Raw genomic sequence first — 25,267 nt, forward strand, 5'->3', positions numbered from 1 at the left:
AACCAGGGAGGGACAAACAACTCTATGTGACCTAAATGTAATCTCAGTAGGGTCCAGCCTAAAAGAAACAAACTCCACATCTGGTCAGTAACAACAATATTAAGGTAGAATTTTGTTATTTGTATAAAAATGCAACACGTGCATTGGAGTTTTAGAGTTTTTAGAGTTTTTACATTCATATGCTGGGGGAGAGAAAGGCTGAGATTGTGAATTGCATGTATCTGGCTACCCAGTAGTGATGAAATCTGGATGAAATCTCTATTTGCACATATATTATAATAAGAGTGTGGGCTATACCTTTTGAATCTTGAAGTTGTGAATGCATTATGCAAATTCAGTGGCAAAAATAACACAATTGCACATGTATTTTCTCACAGTTGAGGCTCAGTCAGTCAGGGTGCGCAGGACAAGTCATGAAATCGATTGGGATTTAGTTGCCAAGCAACTCCTGTCTACAAAAACATTTTTTTTTATCGCAAGGTAGGAGCTGTCAAGAAAAAAATGATAATTGACGAAAACAGAACAAAGGTGTGATTTTTTCTTTTTTAGCTTTAAAAAAAATCACTTCAAGTGGGGTCAGATCTTGGAAACCAGTGTTAGCTCAGATTTAATCTGACTTTGTAACATTATTTCCATAGATAAACTTTTCAAAATTTACTCACACGCAAATTCAAAGCCACTGTAATTTTTTTGGCTAATCAAAGTAAAGGTTTTCTGTTATCCTTATAACAATAGCAATATTATATTCCAACTATCTGACCAGAGAAAATGATTGTGTTAATCATATATTTATTTAAAAGATTTTTACCCTGTTTATAATTAACTGAAACGATCCAATATAATAACCAATATTTACTCTTTAAAAAAAAAACTGAGTTCATAAAAACAATTTTAATCACATTTTGCAGGTAAGCTTCTTTTGAATGAATGAGTAAAATCTGTCTCATTATGTTAAACATGGTAGAACAGATAGTGGAGAAATTAGGTTTTATAAACAACAACAAAACAAAACAGTTGGAAGGTGGCCATTCAATATAAAAATAAATTATATTCTCTAAAGCATTTAACTGGAACAAGAACACGATTAATAATGTTTTTAAGTACGTTGAGCTTCCTTATATTTTAACTGGCTTTAAAGTTAAAACAGGAAAATACATTTTAAGATTGCTCTTTTTTTCTGAGCAACCTCAGCAAATTACAAATTTACAGGATATAGAAATATATTGTGAGTTCTTCCTTCTTAGTGAAAAATAACATTGGTCCAATTTTTACTTGGTCAATGTTCCTCATTTACATTAAACAGGAAACTAGCTGCTAATACTTTTTGCAAAGTTTTACTGAATTAGCAATAGCTGGTTGCCATTAACACTATTTTAACCATCACTTAAGTACAAATATTGCTTTTTTTTCCCTTTTTTTTTTACTCAACTCACACCAATGTAATGAACCAGTGTTGACAGGAATAATAAAGATGGTCTTCTGTACTCTAGCTTAGAACTGGGCTCATTATTAGATGGTCCAGCTGCTGATCATCTTCATTGCAGTGGTTCTGTAGGACATTATTGGGACACTTAAATTATTTTAGCTGAACAAGTAAACCAGATCATGTGACTTAATGGATCGTTCATTCAGAAGTCAGATTTCTCTCAGCTCCCAGCTTGAAATACAACGACAGATAAAGTCAGAATTCTGTCAGAAAAAGTTTGAGCTTCCCAAAAATCCTAGAGTTCAATGTCCAATATGGCCGCTATATGTGTAAAATGTTTGGAAGATAGCTGACATAAACTACTTGTTAGCACATTTGATGGCTTTTATCTTTTTAAACCAATGAATCACATTGTACTTAAAAAGAATTACTTGAAAACTTTTATTTACTAAGTATTTTTGTGTGTGTGGGGGGGGGGGGGGAGGGGGTCTGTGTGTTTGTTTCACCAAACAAAATAGGATAAAATACATTACTTTTGACTTGCATGGTACAGAGTTAACATAACAATAATTAGCCAACCTTCCTGTTTCTGTTCTCCGACTTGCTCCTTCAGTGGGAGGGACATCATTGCCAGTCTGCTCTGATCTTTTTCACAAAATGCTTCCTTGTGTTTCATATGTGCAACATGTTCACAAAAACCCTGTTTTAAGCTTTCTGCTGGGTACAAGTAACCAGTTTCGGATGAAGACTTTGATTTAAAACATGCAAAAGGACAAAAGTAAAACAACAAATGAACGCAAAAATAATTCTGATCAATAGCCTCATGTGACGTCATCAGAGGGCTGCGCATATGCAAGCTTGCTGAAGGGAAAATAGATTTGATCTTAATTTTAGAAAAACAAACACTGAAAACAGTACAGAAAAACTAACATGAAACTGACTGTGATGTGTTCTGTAGGTGAAAAACTGTATGTTAGAGTGAGTTTTGTTGATTCTCAGAGAATCGTCTAGCCAGCAGCTTTAACACATAAACATATATAGGCTGTGCGGTGCGTGTGCGTGCAGAGAGCGACTCCAATCACCGCCGCTGTTCTGGCTGAATTTCCCTGACTGACGTCAGCTGACTCTCCGCTCCTCCGGACACAGCGCCGCGTAAAAAATGCTGCTCTCGGTGCCGCCAAGGACAGGAATCAGCCCATACGGCGGTTACTCCGGCAAAAGCCACAAGAAGGTAAAGAAGCTGCCTCAGACCACTTCTATGTCCTCTCTGCTGAAGTAAACCAGCCGTCGATTGCGGCGCTGTTCGAGCTCTGGCTCCCCACTTAAAATCTGCTCTGCTGTTTTAAGCTGCAGTGCCCTTGAAATTAGATCACGTTGAAACTCTCTTACCGGCCGTTGCAACGTTTGTATTTGGCTTTTCCTGTGCGTTTTGTTACAGTGTGATAAAGCAGAGCGGACTCTGTTACATTGTTCCCTGTGGATTACTTGAGCAGTTTGCTTTCGTTTGTTCCGACACGGTCCACAGCTCTCTTCCTATTTCCAGCCTACGCAGAGAACAGTTTATAATTTCCCCCCCTTAGGTGCGTCTAATAGGAAAAAGAAGCGCTAAAAAGCCTTTTTATTTTCGACGTTAATGTGAACTGAATCGAAAACCCGCGTCCTATCGTTTTGTTTATATTGGATTTAACACAAGTTTGCAAAGTTTTTTTCTCTCTCTCTCTCTCTCTTTTACGCGCTCTATGATGCCCCACCCCTTCAGAAATGATTACTGAGGGTTTGCGTAGCGCTATAAGCAGAGGAAAGTATAGGGGGACTGTTTTAGATTACCATACTGTATGTACAGATTAGCTGAACAGTACAGTGACTCCATCCTGGAACAGTATGCGAGCTGTAATATTGATTGGCTATGCTCTGTGAGATGAATAATTCATGAGGGTTAAATTATCTATTCTCTATTCCGCTTCTACAGAACGGACCATATATTTTACATAGAAACCTTCTGTAAAGGAAACGACTTAACCTATAAGATTATTTGCATCAATTAAAGTAGTTTAAAACATTCTCACTCTTGTCGCTTGTTGAAGATCAAATTGAGCTCACTAATAACACAAACTGTAAGAAATAGATTTTTGATAGATTTGAATCAATATTCCTGATTAAAACTTGGTTGACAGCTGTAACATCCAAACAAATTATCTAATTTATCTATCTATCTATCTAAATATATATATATACAGTATACATATATATAGATAGATATATAATCTACTTTGTACATATATATACTGATAAAGTTTTTGATCTGGAAACCATGTCAAAGATCTACTGTTCTGTAAAGACTACCTCAGGGTGACGTGGTCAATCTGTAGCATGTCAGCAAGCAGAAGCTAAATCAGCTGAAAATGGTTATAAACAAAAACAAACTTGCTTAAGTGCAGAAGCTTTCTCAACTGCAAGTCTTATGATGGATCTTAACTTTTATTAAATCGATACATTCATTCATACAACCCATTCAAACCTGCGACAGACTGGCGGCCTATCCAGGGTGTACCCTGCCTCTCGCCCACAACGCTAGCTGGAGATAGGCACCATCACCTATATAGGGACCCCACTAGGGACAAGGGTGTAAGAAAATGGATGGATAGAACCCATACCAACAAATCAGCTATTCTGCTTAAAATGGCACGTGATGAATAAGAATAATGGATGACTGAACCGACATCTTCAATTAATTTCTAATCAAAATGCTGAGCTAGGTTTTGTTACCAAAATAGTATTACATCTAGTTTAAATTGAACAATGCATTTAAACTTGATAAAAAGGTAAACTGTTTGAATGGCTAATATTTATTTTCGTGGTGCTCTTTCAAAATTATATGAAAGAGCACTAAAGGAAGTGCAATGTTATGAGTCAGTCCTTGGAAAACATCCGAAACAGCTGAAATCAAATGCTTCCCACCATGCCTGTGTCATTCCCATCACTTGCTCACAGCTGGAAGAAATTTAGATTGCCCGGATTAATGACCCGGAATTCCTGGAATCCTGGATTCAGACAATATGTCCACTTTTACGGAGGCTTTTTTTTTTTTTTAAGCGAGACTTGCACAATCTTTTTTTCTCCTTTGGCTAAAGTCACACTCAGAGGGGAGGCTTGTAAATCCAGTGTCAAGTGGTAACCCCTGTTCTGTGTCGTTTGTTAATGAGAAAAGAGTGGAGAGAAGAGAGAGATTAAGTGATACTGCCCTTTATTCTTTGCTTCCCATTAACATCAGGCTTTTTTTCTTCCTCCCGCTTGTTTCACACAGACATTGATTTCTGCTAAAAGCTGTTTTAAATAGTTAAGAGGAAGAATAGATTAAGATGTGAGTATAAGAGCTTTAAGATGCAGGACACTGAGGTTCTTATTACTTTGTTTATCTGGTTCTTCTGTCCTCACACTGCTCTACTTTAAGTATTTGAGATTTATCGGAAAGAGATTCTGCCTGCGACCTTTTCCACAGTGTCTTTAACCAATCAGGTAGGCCATAAGAAATATCTCTGTATGATCTGTATGTGACCTGGTTATATTCCTGAAATAACACACCACAATGTGGCCCTTAGAACCTGGTATTTAATAAATACTCCTAAACCAATTTCAGATGTAATTTGATTGCAATAGGCTGTATATAATTAGATTTTGAAGAAATTCATTTTTTTCCTATTTGTGCAGTAAAAAGATTTTGTCCTGCAAAATAGGGTTGTATAAATTACCTGAAAAGGACATCAGTTAGAAGATAGAAATGCTGAAAAATAATGGAGAATGACCACTTAGTATATGAGTAAATTGTGGATGTACTTTTATGTATCATAAAGGATGATGATATTTTAAATAAAGAAAAATATAGTATACTTTAGATTTTTAATAAATTACTGAACTTCTGACTGACACTATATAAACTAAACCATGTTTATATTGCCAGGGAGATTCAGCTTTGAAAAGTGAGGCAACAAGTCTTTGCTATTAACTAGAAAGGTTCCACATCCTGCTCCATTTGCCCTTATTGTTCTGTTTGACCAGAAAAGCCCTTGAGTCACCTGGGGTCTGGCATCACATTCGCCACCTCCAACTGTAATTATCTCATCAGTTCTCTGCTTTTGGCTATACAAAGTCTTTGCACCATGCAGAGAGCAACTTATGTCACATCTCTATAAAAATGCTAAATAGTTGCTCTGCAACTATAATGACTAAATCAGAGAGTAAAATGAATGTTGGGATGGTATGTTTCCAGATGTAAAGAATAGGAATGATCTGTTGTTAGATATTGTAGAACATAAAGGTCTCATGCTGTGCATTTGTGACTCTGATTCCCACTGTTCTATCCTGCTGCAAGAAATGTTGCAGAATGTTTTGGATTCATCCACTCTTAAAACAATGTTATCTATTAAAAGGTTTACCTTCATACGATTGACAGGTAACACACTGGTGCATATCTACCTTTGCTTTAAACCGCATAAAAAGGCACAATGCTACATTAGGCATTTAACACTATAGGGCACATGATATAACCACAAAATGAACAAAGAACATGGTGAAAATGGTGCTGCTGCTTTGCTTCACAACTCAAAAGACCCAAATATCACAGCAATGATCCCAGCAATAATGTCACTGGATCTCAAGCTAAGCTATCCTGTCTGCACTGTTGAAGATTCACCTTGTCATGCTGGATGTGTGAAACTGACAACGAAGCAGACTCATCTGACAACACTCAAAGAGAAATGCATTTCCGTCCCAGGTAATGAACTGATCTTTCGATCTTAAAGAAAAGTAAAACAACGCAGTAATGTCATGGCGGCAGTTAGTCTTCCTGGTCCTGATGCAGCAGACAACTGTGAAGTACAGACAGTTGATCCCAACACCATCGACTATTCGGAACAGGAGTGCATCAAAGGTGACAAAAATACATTAAAAACATCACAGGACTTGATGTTAGAATAAATCCACATCAATTTGTCACTTTTAGACTTGCATGGCACATTTCACAGTTCCCTTCTTAAATGTTCTTGTGCTCTTTATGCATATTTGTTCAAGATTGCACTATTACATTTTAAGTCACCTTTCATGGCTGGCAAAGCACATTGAGCTGGAGCAGTTTGAGGGGGGTAGATGCGTATCTGACTCCCTGCCATCATTTTCTCAGATGAGGTTTAGCAGAGCGGTTTTAATGAGACACTACCTTCTGACTTGGGTGCACATGAGAGGGATTAGCACTTTCCCCTAACAAGTTCAGATCCCAATTAGACAGGCCTCACCAGCCAAGCCTCAGCACTGGACTGTTCGGTCTCTCCCGTCATATCTTATCTCTCCAGGCTGTTGCAGGTTCATCCCTCCTGATTATTCTTTTCCTGCAGGAGAAGGCGAGGGAAGGCAGAGGAAGCAACTGTGATTGTGACTAAACAAATAGTGCACTGTTACCACTTTAATAAGCATTAAAGATTCAGGTGAAAGTAAATGGACTCTGCGAGCCACAAGAATATTTTTACTTAAGGGGGGAAAAAAGAGAGAGAGGCTAAAGTTTTGAAAAGATCATGCATCTGGATTTGAGGAATACGGAAAAGGTTTCGACATTATTGATCCATTGTATTGATGACTGATTTACAATGTTCTCACTGAGTATTGAAAAATCATGTGTAGTTTACTCACACAGAACTGAACTGAACACAATTAGCTCAGTGAAGCTCTGTGTTAGAACATTGGTGATGGACCTTGAGGTAAACATATCACGTCTTCGATACGTTTGAATTGCAGAGCATTTTTTTATTTAATAAACAAATGTGTCAAAGATGCAGAAACGGTCGCAGTCAATGGTGATTGTGAGTCTATAGAAAATCTTTAGTTGTCTAAAAACTGATTGACAAATCTAACCAAAGCCATATCGTTAGAAATTCACATACAGTGTACTTAAACAATTCACGTTTATATTTTTTCCTCAATACGTTTTCATTTTGGGATTATGTCTTTTTCTAGGTCTTTTGAGAAACAGACAGAGACTAATTAGCCTCATAGACTTCAGCCCCTTTTAGTTTTTCGCAGAAAGATTAATATTGGCTTTTAGAGCTACCATTGCTTTTATTTCTTGGAAAGAAGTACATGCTGGGGAAAATACATAACTTGCAAGAGACTACTGTAGTTCAATAATTTTTTCAATAAATGTGTAATGTGCCTTTGTGTTTTTATGAGGATCCATCTGTCCTTTACTCATAAAAATATTTTTTTCTGGTTTACGTTTTTTATTGTCCATGCTTCTATCTCACCTACGGTTTCACATGACTTAGTCAGATGCAGTCTATAGAGACCCCAGCTCTGATCCAATAGGTCCTACTGACAGATCAGTTTAATATCAAGATGCGTATTCCATATATAATAACAGGTAGCTGTATTGTAGTTTTATAGAGCTGATGCACCATAAATAGTTTTTTACTGCATTTTATCAGATTTATGGTTAGATAGAAAGATGCAGTGCTATTATAGCATATGCTATTTGAGATTATGTTCATTTAATCATCCTAGTCCTTTGCTGTCAACTTTATGATGAAAGACAGTTCACCGAGAAAAAGTGACTTTTTGAGGAAAGTTGGATTTTTGTTGCTAAACAATAAAAATACAGTGAGAATTAACAGAGACTTTTTAAAGTTGTTGGATTGCTGGGAGAAGTCATATTTCTTTCAGTCAAAAAACAAAGGAGAGAAAAAATAAGTGTGCACCCTTACGTTTGAAAATGAGCGAGCAGCTGCTCTATTTGTTCCATAGTTCAGGTGCCTGTGGCTTCTCCAAAACATTGACTGCATTGCCTTCAAGTCTCTTTGTAATGATTGGATCATTATTTGTGCCAATGTTTAGCTTCCTGGTTGATGTATTGCTTCAATATTTCCAGATAACATTCTTTCCTCACAATGGCATCTATTTAGTGGAGTGCACTAGTGTCTCCAGCTCAACAACAGTGGTGCCAAAGCATGATGGTGCCACCCATGTACTTCACAATTATGATGTTGTTCTCAGGCCATCCTACTTTCCTCCAAATTGCAGCAGTGGCCATACTAGCAGAGAACTTCAATTTTAACTTAAATAGATCACAGTACACCTCTAAGTTCTTTGTGCCTGAGGATATATGCAAACTGTAGTCTGTCTTTTTTTATGTAAATACCTATCTTTGGTCTCTAGAATGATCATTTGCTGTCTTTTATAAACACATCTGACATTAAGGCTTAGTAACCAGGATACTAATAGGGAGTGATGGGGAGAAAAAGAAGAAATGTAAAAACAACCCATAGCAAATCAGGTTCCAGACAGGCTAAAATGCTTGTTTAAAAAAGAATGTCTTAAGTTGCTTTTTAAAAGCAACAATGGAGTCCATCGATCGCAAATAGTTTGGGAGTTCATTCCACAGTCTTGGTCCAACAGCTTGGATCTGTCTCCTCCGGTGATATAGCGAGTACGAGTACATTTATGTTCACTCTCTGTTTATGTTCACATTAATGTAATGTGCCTAAAAGGGGTGAAACAAAAGCATGGATAAGCAACTCAAGGTCATTTTTGGAGAGAATTGCTCAAAGTTTGGCAATGTTTTGCAACTAGAAGAAGCAGGTCTTTAGAAGTTACATGGAGTATTTTTGTAGGAACTTGGCTTCATAAAAAATAACTTCTAGATTTTTCACATTAGTTGTTGATGTCTTGCTAACATAGGTAAGCCCTTCAGAATTTTTAAAAAAAGGGCCTTTTTTGCTCCCAAATGTACACTTTTTGGGTGCTCGCCCTAAGTAGGGTAAGTGATGTTTGGTCAAGGAGCTCAATTTGTGGACTACAAGCATCTTAAAGGAACAATAAGTTTAAATATATTCTGCAAACAGGTGGTAAGAGACATCAGTAAAGTGCTGAATTACTCTACCCATGTGCAGATGCATTTCGATGCAATAGTTTTGCAAATGCACCATCACAGTGATGTTTTTAATTGTTCCATAGAGGTTATCCAAACTGAGGAAATGGAGCTTTGTGCAGTTTGGGCTTCAAAACAGTGCTACTTTCCAGTTTTATGTTAGGCAGATACCTTCACTTTCTGTTTTTTAATCTTGTTTAAAGATTTTAAGTAACTCTGTACAACTAGTTTTAGTTGTTTTTATATGTTTGTTTTTTTTTTATTCCTGTCTTGTTAGCTTTTACATATTTCTCTCTTTTTATGTACCTTTCATTCTGTGGTCTATTTTATGTTTGATTTTATGGTGTTCCTTTTTGGCCAATATCAATAGTTTTTTTAATAGTGGTTATTTACAAAGAATGATACATAATGCTTTTTAAATAACTTGTTTGGGTATGACACAGTATCAAGATGAATATTTCCTCTATGATTGTACAGTTTTAAATTGGACTGTAATTTCTTTTTCAGCAGACATATGTGGCCCCCTCCAACCATCAGATGGCTCCTCCAAGTCCCAACAGCAATAGCAATGGCAACAGCAACACAACTACCTTCAGCAATGGCAGCGGCAACAGCAACAATGGAGCAGAGCAGCTCAGCAAAACCAACCTTTACATCCGTGGCCTGCATCCAGGAACCACAGACCAAGATCTGGTCAAGCTCTGTCAGCCGTGAGTCACACAAAAACCAGTGCTCCCACACACCCAGTAAATCTCCCCAGCTGTCCACCGTGAGCGGGAACCAGGGAAGCAGGGCTGATTAAGTTAGATCTGAGTGATGAATGATGGGCTGAATGGTTGTAATGCCAGCATCAGAAAATTCAATAGATGAAGGAGGTAGTTGCACTAAAAGTGCATTAATGCTTTAAATTTTTTGCAATATAGTCTGATAAAAGTCGGACTCTATTGTGCAAAGTAAATGTCACATTCTGCACTATAGATAATACAACGTGGCTCATCAGTGTGTGCGTAAGGGTTGAAAAATATCAAACATCAAACAACAGCATTATCCAATCCATCTGATATATTTGTTAGGGCTATGGTTAGAGAGCAGATCAAAGTGCTGAGGGGCTGTGATGAATGATCCTTTTTTACCTAATTGAATTCTGGAGCCTGGTGATGAGAACCAGGAGAGCAGGGAGAGAAATGGAGGGAAGAAAGCAGAGTGGAGAAAGATTGAAAAAAGGAGGGTAGAGAGGCAGGGCAAGCCCCGTTATTTTACAGCTGTCTGGAAGATATGGCTCACATGAGACTGCCCAACCCAACAGGAAACAGCAAACCCAGGGGAAAGGGAAAGACAAACAAGGGCAGTGGTGTGGGGGTAGTGGGTCGAGGACGTGGAGAATCGGAGGGGGGAGGAGTGTCAGGTGGTGTTGCGTGGGGGTAGTTCTCATATTTCTGCTTTAACGGGGCAGATAAAGTCATTGCATGAAATTAGCCTCTCAGCAGAGCACATTATGATCAGTGTGATTCTCTCCTAAACTAGAATGAAGGAAGAGGCTGTTTTCTATAGAAGTAGGAAATAAATAATGCTGTATTAGCATTTAACTCAGGAAGGGAATCAAACTTTGTTAGCTTTGGTTTATTCCGTAAATGTGCACACAGACGCTCCCAACACCCCCCACTGAAAGTTGCTGTATTCTGAGATTTACTATGTACAAAGTTTATAATGAGAGGAGGGAATGTGGCTTGAATCTCTTCCTCTGGCCCCTGCAGTTTTCTCTCTGGGAGCTCTGCTGCAGCTCTGGTTCTTGACCTTTCTTGCCTTTGGTTGTTAGCAATGGATAGATGCTGAGTTGGACTGTGTAAGATGTGGTAAAGTCTCACACTTGAATAAATCCGTACCCTTTCTTTCACACTACAACATGAAGAGTGAGAGCTTTGAGCGCAACTTAGTTAAATTAACTGTGTGAGCAGCGACTCTGTAAGCAGAGTTCCCAGGCAAAAATGCAACTTTGATGTAAAGTAGTAGAAACAGGCCAATAATTATAGGATGTCCATACAGACCAGTTGCTGGTATTTTACATCTTAGCATCAGAAATGTTGTGGAAATAACACACAAATAGTCCAACAGGAATATACTTAAATGATATGGTTGATTAAGGTAGAGTAGGTCTTCTTAACTTGGTGTTTACCAAAAGTATTGGCACTGCATTGAATTAATTTCACATTACAGCTACAAATTTCAACATGTTTTATTAGGTTTGTATGTGATAACACAAAGTAGAATATATTTGTGCCGTAGTAAAAATGACACATTTCTTAACATTTATTATAGCCAAAAATCAGTTAATAAAAGTGTGGCTTATATTTTGCTTTAAATGTGTGTTTCAATATTTTGAACCACTTTTCTCTGCAACAGGAAAAGTGATTTGGATAGCATATTCAATTAAAAATAATTAAATATTATGCTGATTGGCAGCTTTCAATAGTTTTATGTATAGACAAAAAAGTGAAGCAGATTAAGGCAATTTGTAGTTTGGAAAGAACCAGTTTGCAGTAATCCATTAGATAGATTGGCAGATTACAGTTTTAGCAGCTCATCACATAATCCTTAAAAAAAACAGTGAAAGAGACTCTCTGTTGCCTAAATAAAACTCGCCAGTAGTTCAGTATTGTTGGGTATAAATCGGATTGCATTGCAGGGGGCACTAAGACCCAGCGGAGCATATAGGAGTTACACAGAGAAAAGCTGGTTAGTTGAATGGGAGCATGGCTCAGAGCCAGCATTGGACAGGACAGCCAAGGAGAGGCATATCACATTACACTGGATGCACATGCCTGGAGAGATAGGAACTGATAGACACTACTGCATGCAGAAGCATTTGCCTATGTCAGCCATTATCCCTTCTTCCTCTGCAGTTTCTTTATGCACCAAACTGAGTAGATATGGATTATTATTAAGGCGGTGTGTTGTGAGGTCTGTAAATGCAACAGGGGACTTTTTTTAAACCACTTTTCACATCATGTTGAATCCCCTGTTGAAGTACAACTCTATCAATATTTCGCATGAGCTGGAAAAATAAAGCATGAGCTTTATTCTTGGAAGGAATAAAGATGGAAAATCTTTAATTCTGCCTTGAATGCAGAAACGCACAGGACATTACTCTCAGTTCATTAAATTTACCCTCTGCCCTTAAAGATTTCCTGATACATATAATTTATTATCAGGTTGCATAACTGCATACAGTGTCACTAATCATAAAGCAAAAGTTAAATTCATGAACAATACATGTATTGAACCTGGAAAAAAGTCAGATTGTCTCAGTAAAGTTTCATAGTACTAAATTGTTAAATATAAATATCAGGCATTGTACCAGAATGACCAGTGGATTTAAACCTTGTCATTTTGCAGGTATGGGAAAATTGTGTCCACCAAAGCCATCCTGGACAAGACTACCAACAAATGCAAAGGTGAGACATGTAAAAAAAACATTCCTTTGTGATTAATACAGTTAGGTTTAAAAGTATTCACACCACTGGCAGATTTAGTTTTGAAATTCATTTCATTCGACCAAGAAATTTTACTTCTGATATGAAGGGTCTCAACCAGATTTAAGTCAAGACTTGGCCTCTCAAAAAATGTTAAAAATGCTTTAAGTCAGAAGAAAAAAAGCATCTGTCCATGTCTATACCCACATATCCTTACAAGGTCACTAGAGGGGCCGGTACCTATCGCCACTGGTCATTGGGTGACAGACACAGGACACGTTGGACAGGTTGTTGGCCCATTACAGGGCAACACAGAGACACACTGTACAAACAAACATAAACACACACCGACACACAAACACAGGGGTGTGTTGGGGGCTTTTAGAACATTCTAGTATGCTCTGAAAAATGAGGATGTGAAAAATGTCCTCATTTTTCCATGTGCCCTGATACTGAAGGTGTGTTATCATAAAAATGTCCTGATATGTCACAAAAACAAGTACATGCACACATACCCACACACATACCTGAGAGCAATTCAAACTTACCACTTAGCCTAACATGCTTGTTCTTGGACTGTGGGAAGAAGTTCCCAGAGAAAACTGACACATGCACTGGGAAAACATACAGACTTCATATAGAAGGACCTCTAACAGGATCTACTTCCCACAAAGCAACAGTGCAACTAACTGCGCCACATTGCAACACCAGAAGAAATATGCTATTAAAATTTAATTATTGCTTTTCCTCTAAATCTGTCAAGTCTATGAATAATATTAATTTTAATATTGTTTTTAATTTGTGCATCAAAAACCTTACATTCAAATTCTAAAAAAGTTAAATAATACAAAAAATTTTATATTTATTTTTACCAAACAACTGGCAATGATAAAAAAATAATAATTTTACCACAGTGATTCAGCCTATTTAAATGCACACTTGTTCATTTGACTGTTCTTAATAATTCAACTGCCCTTTCTTGATGTAACTTATAGTCGTCTTGCTCAAGATGCATTATAACACCTCCATTTCTAGAAAATGTGTGGAAAGCCCAGTTGAACTCTATTGGAGCTGGTTTGGTCTGATTTAAATTTTTGCAACTGAGGACGGTAGCAGTTGGTGTGGACATAGTGGCTCAGTGTCCAGGGTACCATTTTATCAGCCGAATGAGCACTCATAAAAAAAAGTTATCTGCCAGTTGTGCTAGATTTTCTATCAATTATAGAAATGTCCAGTCAGTGGGGAGTGGGTGACCTCCCATGCTGTTCAGAGTGCAGACATTGTTGTGGATGATGATGATGAGGTTGGAATTAGATTTTTAAATTTTTGATTTTGTACTATTTTTCTGTTTTTTTATTGAACTTGAACTGCATTTGATCACCCCTTGGTGAAAATCTGTAATTAGTTAATTCACCGTTTTCATGAAACTTGCTACTGTGCTACTTATGAAAGCACAAAGAAGTCAATTTTCAAATAATTATTCTAAACTGATTGCAGTTTACTTGAAATACAGTTCATGAAACCTTTTGTTATATTTGAAAAACATGTAAAATAAGTATGTTCACTGGTTTATAAGTTCAACTCATGTACTTATTCTCTGACATGCATCACACTTCACTGTGTTAACTCACATATCATGTTTTGTTTTTGATTTCTTCAGGCTATGGGTTTGTGGACTTTGACAGTCCAGCCTCTGCACAGAAGGCAGTGACAGCGCTGAAGGCAGTTGGAGTACAGGCTCAAATGGCCAAGGTGAGAACCATGAAATATGCTCTCATAATATATGCTGGGTTTGTTTATTAAAACAGTTTGATTTATTCATAATTCTTTTTATGTAGCATTTTAACAATGCCTTAGAAAAAAACATCTTTTGTATGTAGCTGATTTTCTTCTCTTTTTTTTTCATATGGTACCATTGATCATCAGCTGTTTGCTGTTGGACAGAAGAGTAGTGCTAAAGTATAATAAGAGAAAAAAGTCTCTAAAAGGCATGAAACTGCCTAATGTCATCTAATGTTTCACTAGACGGCTATAATAAAGTAGCCTTAAATAAACTGCCTTAAAAACATTTTTTTCTGACCGTCATGTGGTTAATAATTTTTTATATTGGGAGCAGACGCTGTCATGCCACACTCCGAGAGAGGTATTGGTATTAAACAGGGCTTTATTATAATTTCAAACCAAAAAAAATTAACGTGGAGCTGAAATTGTCAACCGGTTTTAGCATCTTACACTGGTGACCAGCACATTTAACATGGTTAGAATTAGAAAAACAAGTCTTAAACTCTCCAGCTATTTTAAAGAAAAGCAGAGGCATAAAACCCTTCAACAATCAAGATAAAAGAGCATTCATTAAGTTATTTTTTTTAAGAACACAGAACTACAAAATAATTCATTTTTTAAAAATGAAAGTGTAATATTTAAATCCAGATATAAAATTTGACTCTTAATATAGCCGTTTAGTTAATAACATGCTAACTTATTTCCACTGCGTATCCCCTTTATAATCTTTAATTTGCTCTGTGCCAGTGCTCATGTGTTTGCTGCATGCTGTGCTGTTCGGGTGTGCTTCTAAATCTGTGTCGTAATCCACTGAAGGATACCTGTTTCCACAAACAAGACCCCACGGACACATGCAGGGATACGGTGTGTTCACAGTGGTGACGGTGTCTGGGGAGCAGGTCCCATGGGTTGCTCCCTGGACTCCCTTTACAAAGGAGCTGCCTGTTCTCCCCTATGGCTTCTGACTCAGTGTCTGAGCAGCTTCTCAGTCAGCAAGGCATAGTGCCCAGCCACCCGCCCTGTCAACACACACACACACACACACCGAGAACTTGACAATCACGCGTGCACTTCAGCAGCCTTGCCTCAACTGGATTATCACATGCACTCACAGTCACGCACAGCTGACAACACCCTGGGAAAGCTGATCTTACGTTAAGCCGGATCACTGACATTCATACCGCCTCTCGCTCACAAAATAGCTCAATTTTGCTCAAACCTTGTGTCGGAGTTTACAAGAAGGCTCATGCTTGCGTCAGCATGCTCTCTGACTCGCTTACAGCTGAAGTTTGCAGCAGGTTTTCTCTGTTCACTCGTCCTACACTAGAGGAAGAGAGAAGAAGGTGAAGGAGAAGTCACCTTCCTCATAGGTCGCAGAGATTACACATGCATTATTCATAGCATGGAAATTAACTTGCACTGCATTAACTGACTTTTAATCACATCGCAGATGATAAATATGCATAATAGCCAGAGGTGATATAGAGTGAGCATCTTACAAGACACTGTAGGTCAAATAAAAATTTGTTTGAATAGCACGTAAAACACAGAAGAAATTAGTTAGCAAAAACACAACAGTGTCATTTATGAGGTAATTTCGTGTAGTTTTTTAATGATTTCAAATGCTGATCCAGGAGAGATAAATAATTCACGTTGATTTAAAAACATGTACTTGAATATAAGATCAGGATTAGTTATATGTTACCTTTAGCAAGAAAACAGGATGTTGTTCCTCTCAGACATTCTGTTCTCACCACAAGAGAGAAAATCAGCATTTCAGACCATTGACGAAAGAAACTTTTTGAAATTTGAATTTGCTTTTGCATACCATAATTTACTTTACTATGTTTTCATTAATCATCGGCTATAATAGAATTTCAATATTATTTTGTGCAATAAAACATTTCACCGTTTTACTTCGCAAAGGCAATGTAAAATTTTACGTACAGCACATCAATTTTTGTGCTATTTATGGTCACAAAGAAGCAAACAGCAAAGTCTCCTTTTCATTGATCATGTTGTGTCTTTGATTGTGGTCAGCAACAGGAGCAGGACCCCACCAACTTGTACATCTCTAACCTCCCGCTCTCCATGGATGAGTCAGAGCTGGAGAACATGCTGAAGCCCTTCAGTCAGGCCATTTCCACTCGTATCCTCCGCGACTCCAACGGGACCAGCCGAGGGGTGGGCTTTGCCAGGTAGAACCTTTGTGTTCATCAGTCACATTTAGTCCTGGGAAGGATGTGTGGGAAAGACGCTCAATAAATTCATCATTATTTAGAGCTGCAAAATTTCATGAAGCCAGGCACAGATTTGAAGGACTTTTAGAAGAAAAGCAGGGCCACACCATCACATTTATTCTTCCGTAATTCACAGTGGAAATGAAATGCGCACGTTTATCCATTATTTCATGTCAGATCCTTTGGGAAACTTTTAGTTCCTGCCTATAGCATTTTGATGGATTACAGAATGTTGGAACCCACAGCAGGTGATCGATCAGCATCACACAGACAATCATAGGTCAGCTTGTTTACTATTCTCCTGTGCAAAGAACATGTCATTGTTGTATGGAAAATCAGGAATTTTGCACTTGGTACACTTTTACAACCAGCTAATATTCATGCAATTTCCTTTGAGGAGTGGCAGCTCACAGTAAAGGAGAAGCATGTTTTGTTTTTTCTTTAGAATGTGTGCTAATAAAGTGAGGGGAAGTCCATACGCTCTGTGATTGGTCACAATCTGAGTAGTGTGGAGGTGTGCATACATAGACTGCATTAGCAAAGTAGTCCTAATACATCTCTTTTTTACAGACCCACATTGAGATTTTTTTTAAAGCTCTCATCTTTTCTAGAGCACATTGTTCCAATTAAATCCAGGTAGGCTTAGAAAAACGTCATATAAGTACATTTGTGTTGGTTAGACAAATTAGTTTTGTCTGCATTGCTTCCAAACAACCAGTCAGTATGTAGACAGCACCTAATGGTTGCTATGGAGAACTGATGACCCCAAGATGCCACTCTTTGCCGCAGCTCTCTGATAGTAACTTTGGAGATTTTTATTTTACCCGTCCTTACTATCCTTCTTAATAAGCCTGGTCACAAGATAAATATGTGATTGTTCATCCTTGTGGCTAAGAGAAATGGGCCTGTGTCATGTAACTTTGATGCACCAGAAAAACAGGAAGTTATGGATTACATTGTCCTCAAAACTGTGATCAGCTTAGGTAACAGTAAGGTAAAGGTATCTTATATTTTAAATGGTCAAAAAGCAAGAATATAAACGATTATTACAACTGAATTTTATTCAATCCATTGAATAAACTAACTTAAATTAAAAAAGTGATTTTAAAAAATGTTAACGTTTTCAAGTGATACCAGGATTTTGCAATACAAGAAAACATTATTTTAAATCTTTTTGCACATTTTTACATAATGAGTAGGGAGATGCAGTAATTTGCAGGTGGTTATGGTTGAATAACATAAGCTCTGAAGAAAAAAAGCTTCAAGTGATAATCAGAGCTCCCTGACTGCCATGTCAAGTTGAAATGTTTTAATTACTTTTCAGGATGGAGTCAACTGAGAAATGTGAGGCTATCATCCAACATTTTAATGGAAAATATATCAAAACTCCTCATGGAGTTCCAGGTGAGTTTAGGTTGTGTTACTTGTGTTGTCTTTTCTTTTTTTGAAAAAAAAAAAACAAACTAAATCCCATGTCGGTCAGGTCCAAAAATCAATATAGTCCAATGCGAATAATGTTAGTGGTGATAACCACGAGCTGGCATGATGATTTGTTATTAACTCCTGATTTAGCGCCGACAGAACCTTTGTTGTGTAAATTTGCTGACGGAGGCCAGAAGAAGCGTCAGAGTCAAGGCAAATACCTTCAGAATGGTCGTTCCTGGACAAGAGATTCTGAGTCTGTGAGTTTGTTTATAACCTTTTAGCAAAAGAAGACTTTGATAATAGCCCCCCTTGTGGTTAAATACTTACTATGTCGATTTTGTACAGGGAGGAATGACTCTCACCTATGATCCCACCACAGCCCTACAGAACGGGTCAGTGGTACACCTCTGGTCCATTGCATTTAAAGTTATACAAACCGGGATTATATGACAGTCTCTAAAAACTGTATGTGTCTTTGTGTAGGTTCTATTCCTCTCCCTACAGCCTTGCACCTAATCGGATGATCGGACCGGCCTCCCTCTCCCCATACATGCCTTCCCCTGTGTCCACCTATCAGGTATGAGGATTATTTCTGGGAAAATATTTCCATTTAAATGTACTCTGTCAACCTTGTAAGTAAAGAATTTAATCTGATACAAGCTGACATAAACTGATTTTTAGTTTGTCCTTAAATCATTTTCATTAAATTTTAAAAAAATGTTTGTTCATATACAACAGAAGAAATAAACCAGATTTTTATCCGTGCAAAACAGTCAAAAAACATAGGAGAGGTTTACAAATGTTTTATTAATTGGGATTATAATCCATACATTTTCATACTAGAAACACATGGACCACCATGAAGCATTGTTATTTATGCCTTTATATGTTAGAGACTAGGTTAATGTAATCACATATTCACCTGCCCGGAGAAACATGTTAGGACTTCTTCAGGTTGCTCAAAATGAGGCTGAAAAGTCTCTGGACTAGTTGCCAAAATTTTCATCACTGCGGTTGTAGTCCAGCTACACCATCTCCCCATTCACTTCAGATACAAGATCTTTGTTCTTCCTTGTAGAGCTCTAAAGGGACGAGGTCTCTCATATAAATCGGAAATGTTACAAACCCGTGTCCCTAACAGACACCCGAGGTAACTATCAAGTGATTGGGTTGCCAGCCATGATGACTAATTATTTGCTGCCAAGAATCCAAGAAGTCCCTGGAATACAATCCACCTTGTGGGTTGTCTATGTTTTTTTTTCCGTAATTACACCTCTGAATCAGTGACTCATTCACAGTTCTATACGTTACTGTATTATGAAAACCGATGATATGCTAACACTGTGTTTCTTTGCACACACGAAGGTTGCCTCTTTGTGTATATAATACACATTGTATTTTGGATGCAAAGCCACTGCCCCATGTGGCCATATTGATCAAGAAATGAGCTTCTTGAAATGGCTGAACTTACACAATTTATGGCACAACACTGAATTCCTATCTTAAAATTAAGTACACTCTTGTAAATAAAATTTAATGTATGGTATCTAAAGAGTGCTGGTAATCAGGTGTGCTTCATTAAATGGTCATCAACAAGTGTGGCCGGCCCTATAAACACAGGAGTTTTGGCAGTTTATCAAAACTGCCAAAACACAAGAGTGTTAGCGCTTTGCTAACTCTCTCGAACAAACATGAGTGTTAGCAAAACGCCAAGATGAAAAGACATCAGGCCCCAGAAATCCAACATAAAGAGTTTTATGACAGCATTTCTAAACTATTTAAGCCCATCATTCAACACTGGGGATGATTATTCAAACATGGAAACATTTCAGATCGCCTTTCCTGTAGTTGACGTCTCATCAGATTCCCCTCTTCAAGACAGTGTTTCTTAAACATTGTTGGGCTGTATTTAAGATCAGAAAAAAGTCTACAAATAAAAAAATAAAATAAAATGATAAAAAAGAAAGCATATTACTCTTAAATGAAAGGTGTGTGTTCATGCTTATGTTATCTGCCTTCTCTACCTTGTTGCTGCAGGTACACAATCCGTCCTGGCTACATCATCAGTCATACATCATGCCTCCCACAGTGAGTTTCTCTAAACCTCTCAGTCTGTCATTTTTGCAACTAAGCACTATTCTGCCGTGTTCACATTTTGTGCCACGACCTTCAATGTTCTGTCTGAAAATGTCCCTCCAGCTGTGTCTGTTGCACTCTTCCCCACAGGGAGCAGTCCTTGCGTCAGGAATGGAGCACTCCATGTCCATCCAGCCAACCTCCATGATAGGACCTCTGACACAGCAGCTCAGTCACCTTTCAATGGGCAGCAGTGGCACTGTAAGTAGATGTGGAGCTGCGAACGGCGTTTAACTAATATAGCTCTGCTGAACAGTTCTTTTCAAATTTTTGTCTAAGAGTAGAAACAGGGATGACTAAACTCTCAAATGCATAGATTTTTTCAGCTTTCCAATGCCAGCAAGTTAGGATAGAAGTGAATATTTCTTTCACAGTATTACAGAGATATGTGCACTTCATTTATTTGTGAACATGTTATTTTAAATGTATATATACTGTATGTCCTCTAACAGATATACTGTAGATATTAGTTGTGTAATGCTAGATAAAAGGTGGGAAAATCTGGAAAATATTTATCAGGGTCACAGAAACGGAGATGATGCATGTGCCATTTCCATTTCTGTATGTTGAATAGGTCAGATATCACTTTTCAGCCAACGTGTTTAATAATGCCAAGTGGTTACCTCTCTTCTACCTGTTTAAATGTTATTGACTCAAATAAACACAAAATTAAATGATTAATTTTTTCCCCCCTCTGAGCTTCAAGGAAACTATTTTTTAAATCCTGCGGTGTAATCTGTAGATAATTACCAAGCCATATTTTTACTATCAGCGTACATGTGTTAGTAATAGAAAAATATTGAGCTCTTTCATGAGATCAATATCTCCACTTCCCTCCAGTATATGCCTGCGAATGCGTCTATGCAGGGTCCTTACCTATCCCCCTACACTCAAGTGCCTGCCACCAACATCTCAGTGGAGGTAATGTCTACTTTCTCAAAGTTTAATGTTAAAATTCTGCGACTAACTTAAATCACTTATGGTTTGATCTCTGTTGATTCTTCAAGGAAAGTGCCATCCAACAGCCTGTTCCTATTGGTACTCCAACAGAACACACAGCGTACTCCTACCAGCATAACAAGTAAAGAGGTTGGTTTGCATCTTTGCTTTCGTTGTCTGTGCTATTGTAGCAGAGGCTGCTTTTCATTGGCTGCTCTGTCTCAGATCTTCTTTCTGGAGCCTGGAGTGACTGTCCAAGGGGCCAAAGTGCTGAAGCCAGGCTTTGAGTCTCTCCACATAAGGCGTCAGAAACTTGGAGATCAGGCAGACATGGACTGTTCCACATAAAGGACAAAAGAAAAGAGACATTTTCCATGAACTTATATTTCAAACTAAACTGGAGAATAGTGGGAAAAGAGGACGACCTGAACAAGGAGCGTCTATTTTGATAAGAAGTCCAACACACTACACTTTACACTTTAAAGGTTTTACATCCCGCATATGGGTTTCCGATGTCACGCCAGTGACGTAGAAGGAAACCAGGAAAATAATATCATGTTTTGTTTTGACAGTTTATAAAGTGTGCTGAAATTCCTTCCCCTTTTTTGTCTGATATTCTCAGATGTCTAACTGCCTTTTTGTACATTGTTTTTCCAGTTTTGGAAAAACTTTTTTGGTTCTTTTTTTTTTCTTTTAGTTCTGATCTGTGCAAATATTTGATTGAAGTACTTTTAAGCTGACAGCTCTTTTATTCTCTTGGACAGGTGGCTAGTTTATCAGTCAAAAAGCCTTATTTAAGCTGGTGTGGCTCAAATAATTTATAGTCTCAACAAAGCTTCAGACAATCACACAATAAGAAGATTTCAAGATAGGGAAAACTTTGATGACAGATTTGTCTCTGGTGACTTCCTGTAAAAGAATGGCATAGATTTAAAGCATTCCAGATACAGAGGCATGCAAAAAAAATTTCTTTGAGCTTCTTGTTGCATGTGTGTAGCTCCGCAGCCAAAGGACATGACTCACAAAAGTCATAAACTTAAAAACATCATGTTTAATTTATCTTCCTGTAATGATTCCTAAGACAAGCAGAAATGTGCTTTTTGTCTGTGTTTCTGCCTTTTGAATTTTGGTTCTTTGTTTGCAAGCAGTGATTAAGATTTTAAAGACTTCACATTTGCATGACAATGTATTATCAGTTATAAAGAATATTCACTCCGAGTTGTTCCACACAGTACAATCCAAAGCTGGTTAACAGGGATCAAGACACACATAGCTGCCTGTAAATAAGAGACACATGCATTCAGACTTCCTTTGGATTTCCTTTATTACCAATGAAGAATCACCTCAGTTATTTTGCTCATGTCAGTCCAACTGCTCTGGAGTTTTCCTCACGTCCATTTAAGAAAAGATGAAGCCGAATTTCTCCAGAACCCCATGAAATGGATTCTAAAAAAACAGGAATGAGATGCTTGCAATTAGAGTAAGAAGACTGTGGCTCTGACCTGTTTTATCTAAAAAACAGAACACTATTAAGATGATTTTTTGGGCTGGTATAGAGAAGCTTTAAATCTGTACTGGCCTTTGCTGTAAGTTTGTCTATTTTGGTTTTAACCTTTGTTTGAAACATTTGTTATTTAAAGGTTTTCTTTTTTACATGTACTTTTAAAACATGTTCCTATCTTTCAGAGGCTTTGATTTTATTTTTGATAGGGTGTTGTGTTGAGAAGTAGATTGAAGAGATTTCCTTTTCTTTTTCCTTTTTCTTCAGATAGTGATTGTTTGTATGTTGTTCGAGTTTCTCTATTGATGTAAAAAGGCTTTAATACGCTCAGAGACACTTTTCATTCCGTCTTGTGTCACACATGTTGGCACTTTACAAGCCTGACTCCAGATCATTCGTAATGCCAGATTCAGATTGTTACACAGTTGAAACCAATGCAGCTGGGATCAGTGAAAAATGAGAAAAAAATCCACAAAACCTCAACTTACCTCATTCTGCTCAAGCAATGTAGTCTTAGTTCTGTGTGTAAGGTTTAAAGGCAGTCACCACTGACAGACTGCTCACAGCTGGTACTGTGTCTTCATCCTTTAACCCATCTGTCCATTCTTCTGAAACTATGCCTGATGTCTGGTGATCTATGCAATTAATTTATTATCTGAGTAAATGCAATACTAAAAAAACCCAAAACACACCTCAGATTGCTTCACTTTTACGGCTTTTACCTTTCTTCCTAAAAATGTTTTTCTTTTTTAAACACATTTTTGGGCTTATGCTCTTTAAAGTACCTTCAGTTGGTAGAGAAAGTGCCTGATTGACCGGCGTTTTCTCTATAAAGATTGAAGTAATGGTTTCCCTGCCAATCTCCTTCCTGTTGCTGTGCACTGCCGGTCAGCTGGCTAAAAGAAGGAATTGATATTTTTCCCCACACTGACGAAAAATACCAATTCAGACCAATAGTCAAGGTGTGGAAAACTAAAAAATCTCACCCCCTGTCACTCCAAATCAATGCTTATTTAAAGCTTTGAGCGGGATGGCTAAGCAGAAGCACCTAAATTATGTAATACATTTTTTTTTTTAAATTGCTTCAGTAATGTAATTTTACCATTGAATAGTAATACTTTCAGTTGAGGCTTTCATACCATGAGAATCTCATATCTGATCCTGTCTGCAAATCTGGTCCAGTAATTGTTGGATGAGTTGCAACATTGAAAGGGAACAATGTCAAATTAAGGGTTTTAAAAGAACTGGAGGAAATTTATGCGGTCTGACAAAACATGACAGGTGTAATTTTGTATGCACAAAGATATGGCGTGATTTGTGAATTCAGTCCATGCAGTTTCACGGTTTTTCGTTGAGATATGTATTATAGTTTGTTGTAAAAAGATTTTGAAAGTTTTCTTCGAAACAAGAAATTAATGTTCACTTAAAAAGACAGAACGACTCATTCAGAAATGCCTTAGATTTCACTAGCAGGGGTTGGGAAATGCTACTCTGTCGTACCAGGTTTCTTTCTCTGGGTTTGTTTTCGTGCACTGCACATGTTAGAATTGTAATTTCAGACCTAATCATTGAAGTAAAACTGTTGGCTTGAGTATAAGTTCATGCTGCTACTAATTTGGGATTTCTGTCTCCTACCTAAAGGTCACTCATTACACATGAGGTCAACTTGTAAACTTTTTTTTAATGTCCATGAATGCTTGTTTGCTGCATCACTTTCTCCTCAGTAACGCTTGTGCCATGATGCAGGATTTTTGTTCTGCTGACATGAAGGGGAAAGCATCCCTAGTTTGAAGTTGGTGCTTGGTTTGAGATTTTCAATAAATTGTTTTTCACTGTAGTTTGTGTTCAATCCTTCATAGGAGCATCCCAATAAATTATTTAAAATTGTATTAAACAAGTTAAACTTATATAGAGACAAATTAAACAGTGATGCATTTATTTTCATTAATCTTGATGATCACGGAAAAACTCTAAAACTGTTAGTTTGTGACAGAAATCTTGTCTTAACTGTATTATGACCCATACAGAATCATGAGGACATCTGTCCGCTGGAGAAAGACGACAGAGATTGCTCCTTTCAAGCATGTTTATGGAAGGTTGTGTGGAAGGAAAAGAAATAATAGTAAAAAGTGCACAGCAACAAGAATAATCAGTTTTGAAGATTTGAACACACCACAGCACAGAGGTGCCTCTGGTTTATTAGAGGCTTAACAACAAGCAATGCAACATCTGTAGATCATGTCATGGATGTCTTACCTGGGTAACGGAGAAACGTGACTGGACTACTGCCCAGCGATTCATTTTTTCAGATGAAAGTAACTCTTGCATATTAGTCTGGAGTGAAGAAACACCAAATCCATGTTGCTTAAAGTTCAGAGCCAAGTTTCTAGAGCCACATCATTTATCTGAGCAAAAGGAACTAGAAGGTTGTTCTAAGAC

The 25,267-nt window shown here is 37.6% G+C and overlaps 1 protein-coding gene across 6 annotated transcripts; it reads left to right on the forward strand.

Moving 5' to 3' along the window:
* LOC102226485 (RNA-binding motif, single-stranded-interacting protein 2-like) lies at positions 1–24,665 on the forward strand. 6 transcript variants are annotated; one of them, XM_023336966.1, is made up of 14 exons: positions 1–83; positions 9,843–10,045; positions 12,729–12,787; positions 14,466–14,557; positions 16,628–16,785; positions 18,152–18,231; positions 18,400–18,509; positions 18,598–18,644; positions 18,736–18,829; positions 20,290–20,340; positions 20,479–20,589; positions 21,229–21,309; positions 21,396–21,477; positions 21,553–24,665. In XM_023336966.1, the coding sequence occupies exons 2-13, from the start codon at positions 9,873–9,875 to the stop codon at positions 21,471–21,473; spliced, it is 1,134 nt and encodes a 377-aa protein (XP_023192734.1). In that variant the 5' UTR covers positions 1–83; positions 9,843–9,872; the 3' UTR covers positions 21,474–21,477; positions 21,553–24,665. The 6 variants fall into 6 exon arrangements, with proteins under 6 accessions (XP_023192734.1, XP_023192751.1, XP_023192743.1 ...); XM_023336983.1 differs by having other exon boundaries at positions 5–83; positions 9,846–10,045; XM_023336975.1 differs by having other exon boundaries at positions 20–104; positions 9,846–10,045.
* Positions 24,666–25,267: the final 602 nt, after the last annotated feature.

Source organism: Xiphophorus maculatus, chromosome 1, assembly GCF_002775205.1.
Source record: "Xiphophorus maculatus strain JP 163 A chromosome 1, X_maculatus-5.0-male, whole genome shotgun sequence".
Lineage (NCBI taxonomy): Eukaryota > Metazoa > Chordata > Actinopteri > Cyprinodontiformes > Poeciliidae > Xiphophorus > Xiphophorus maculatus.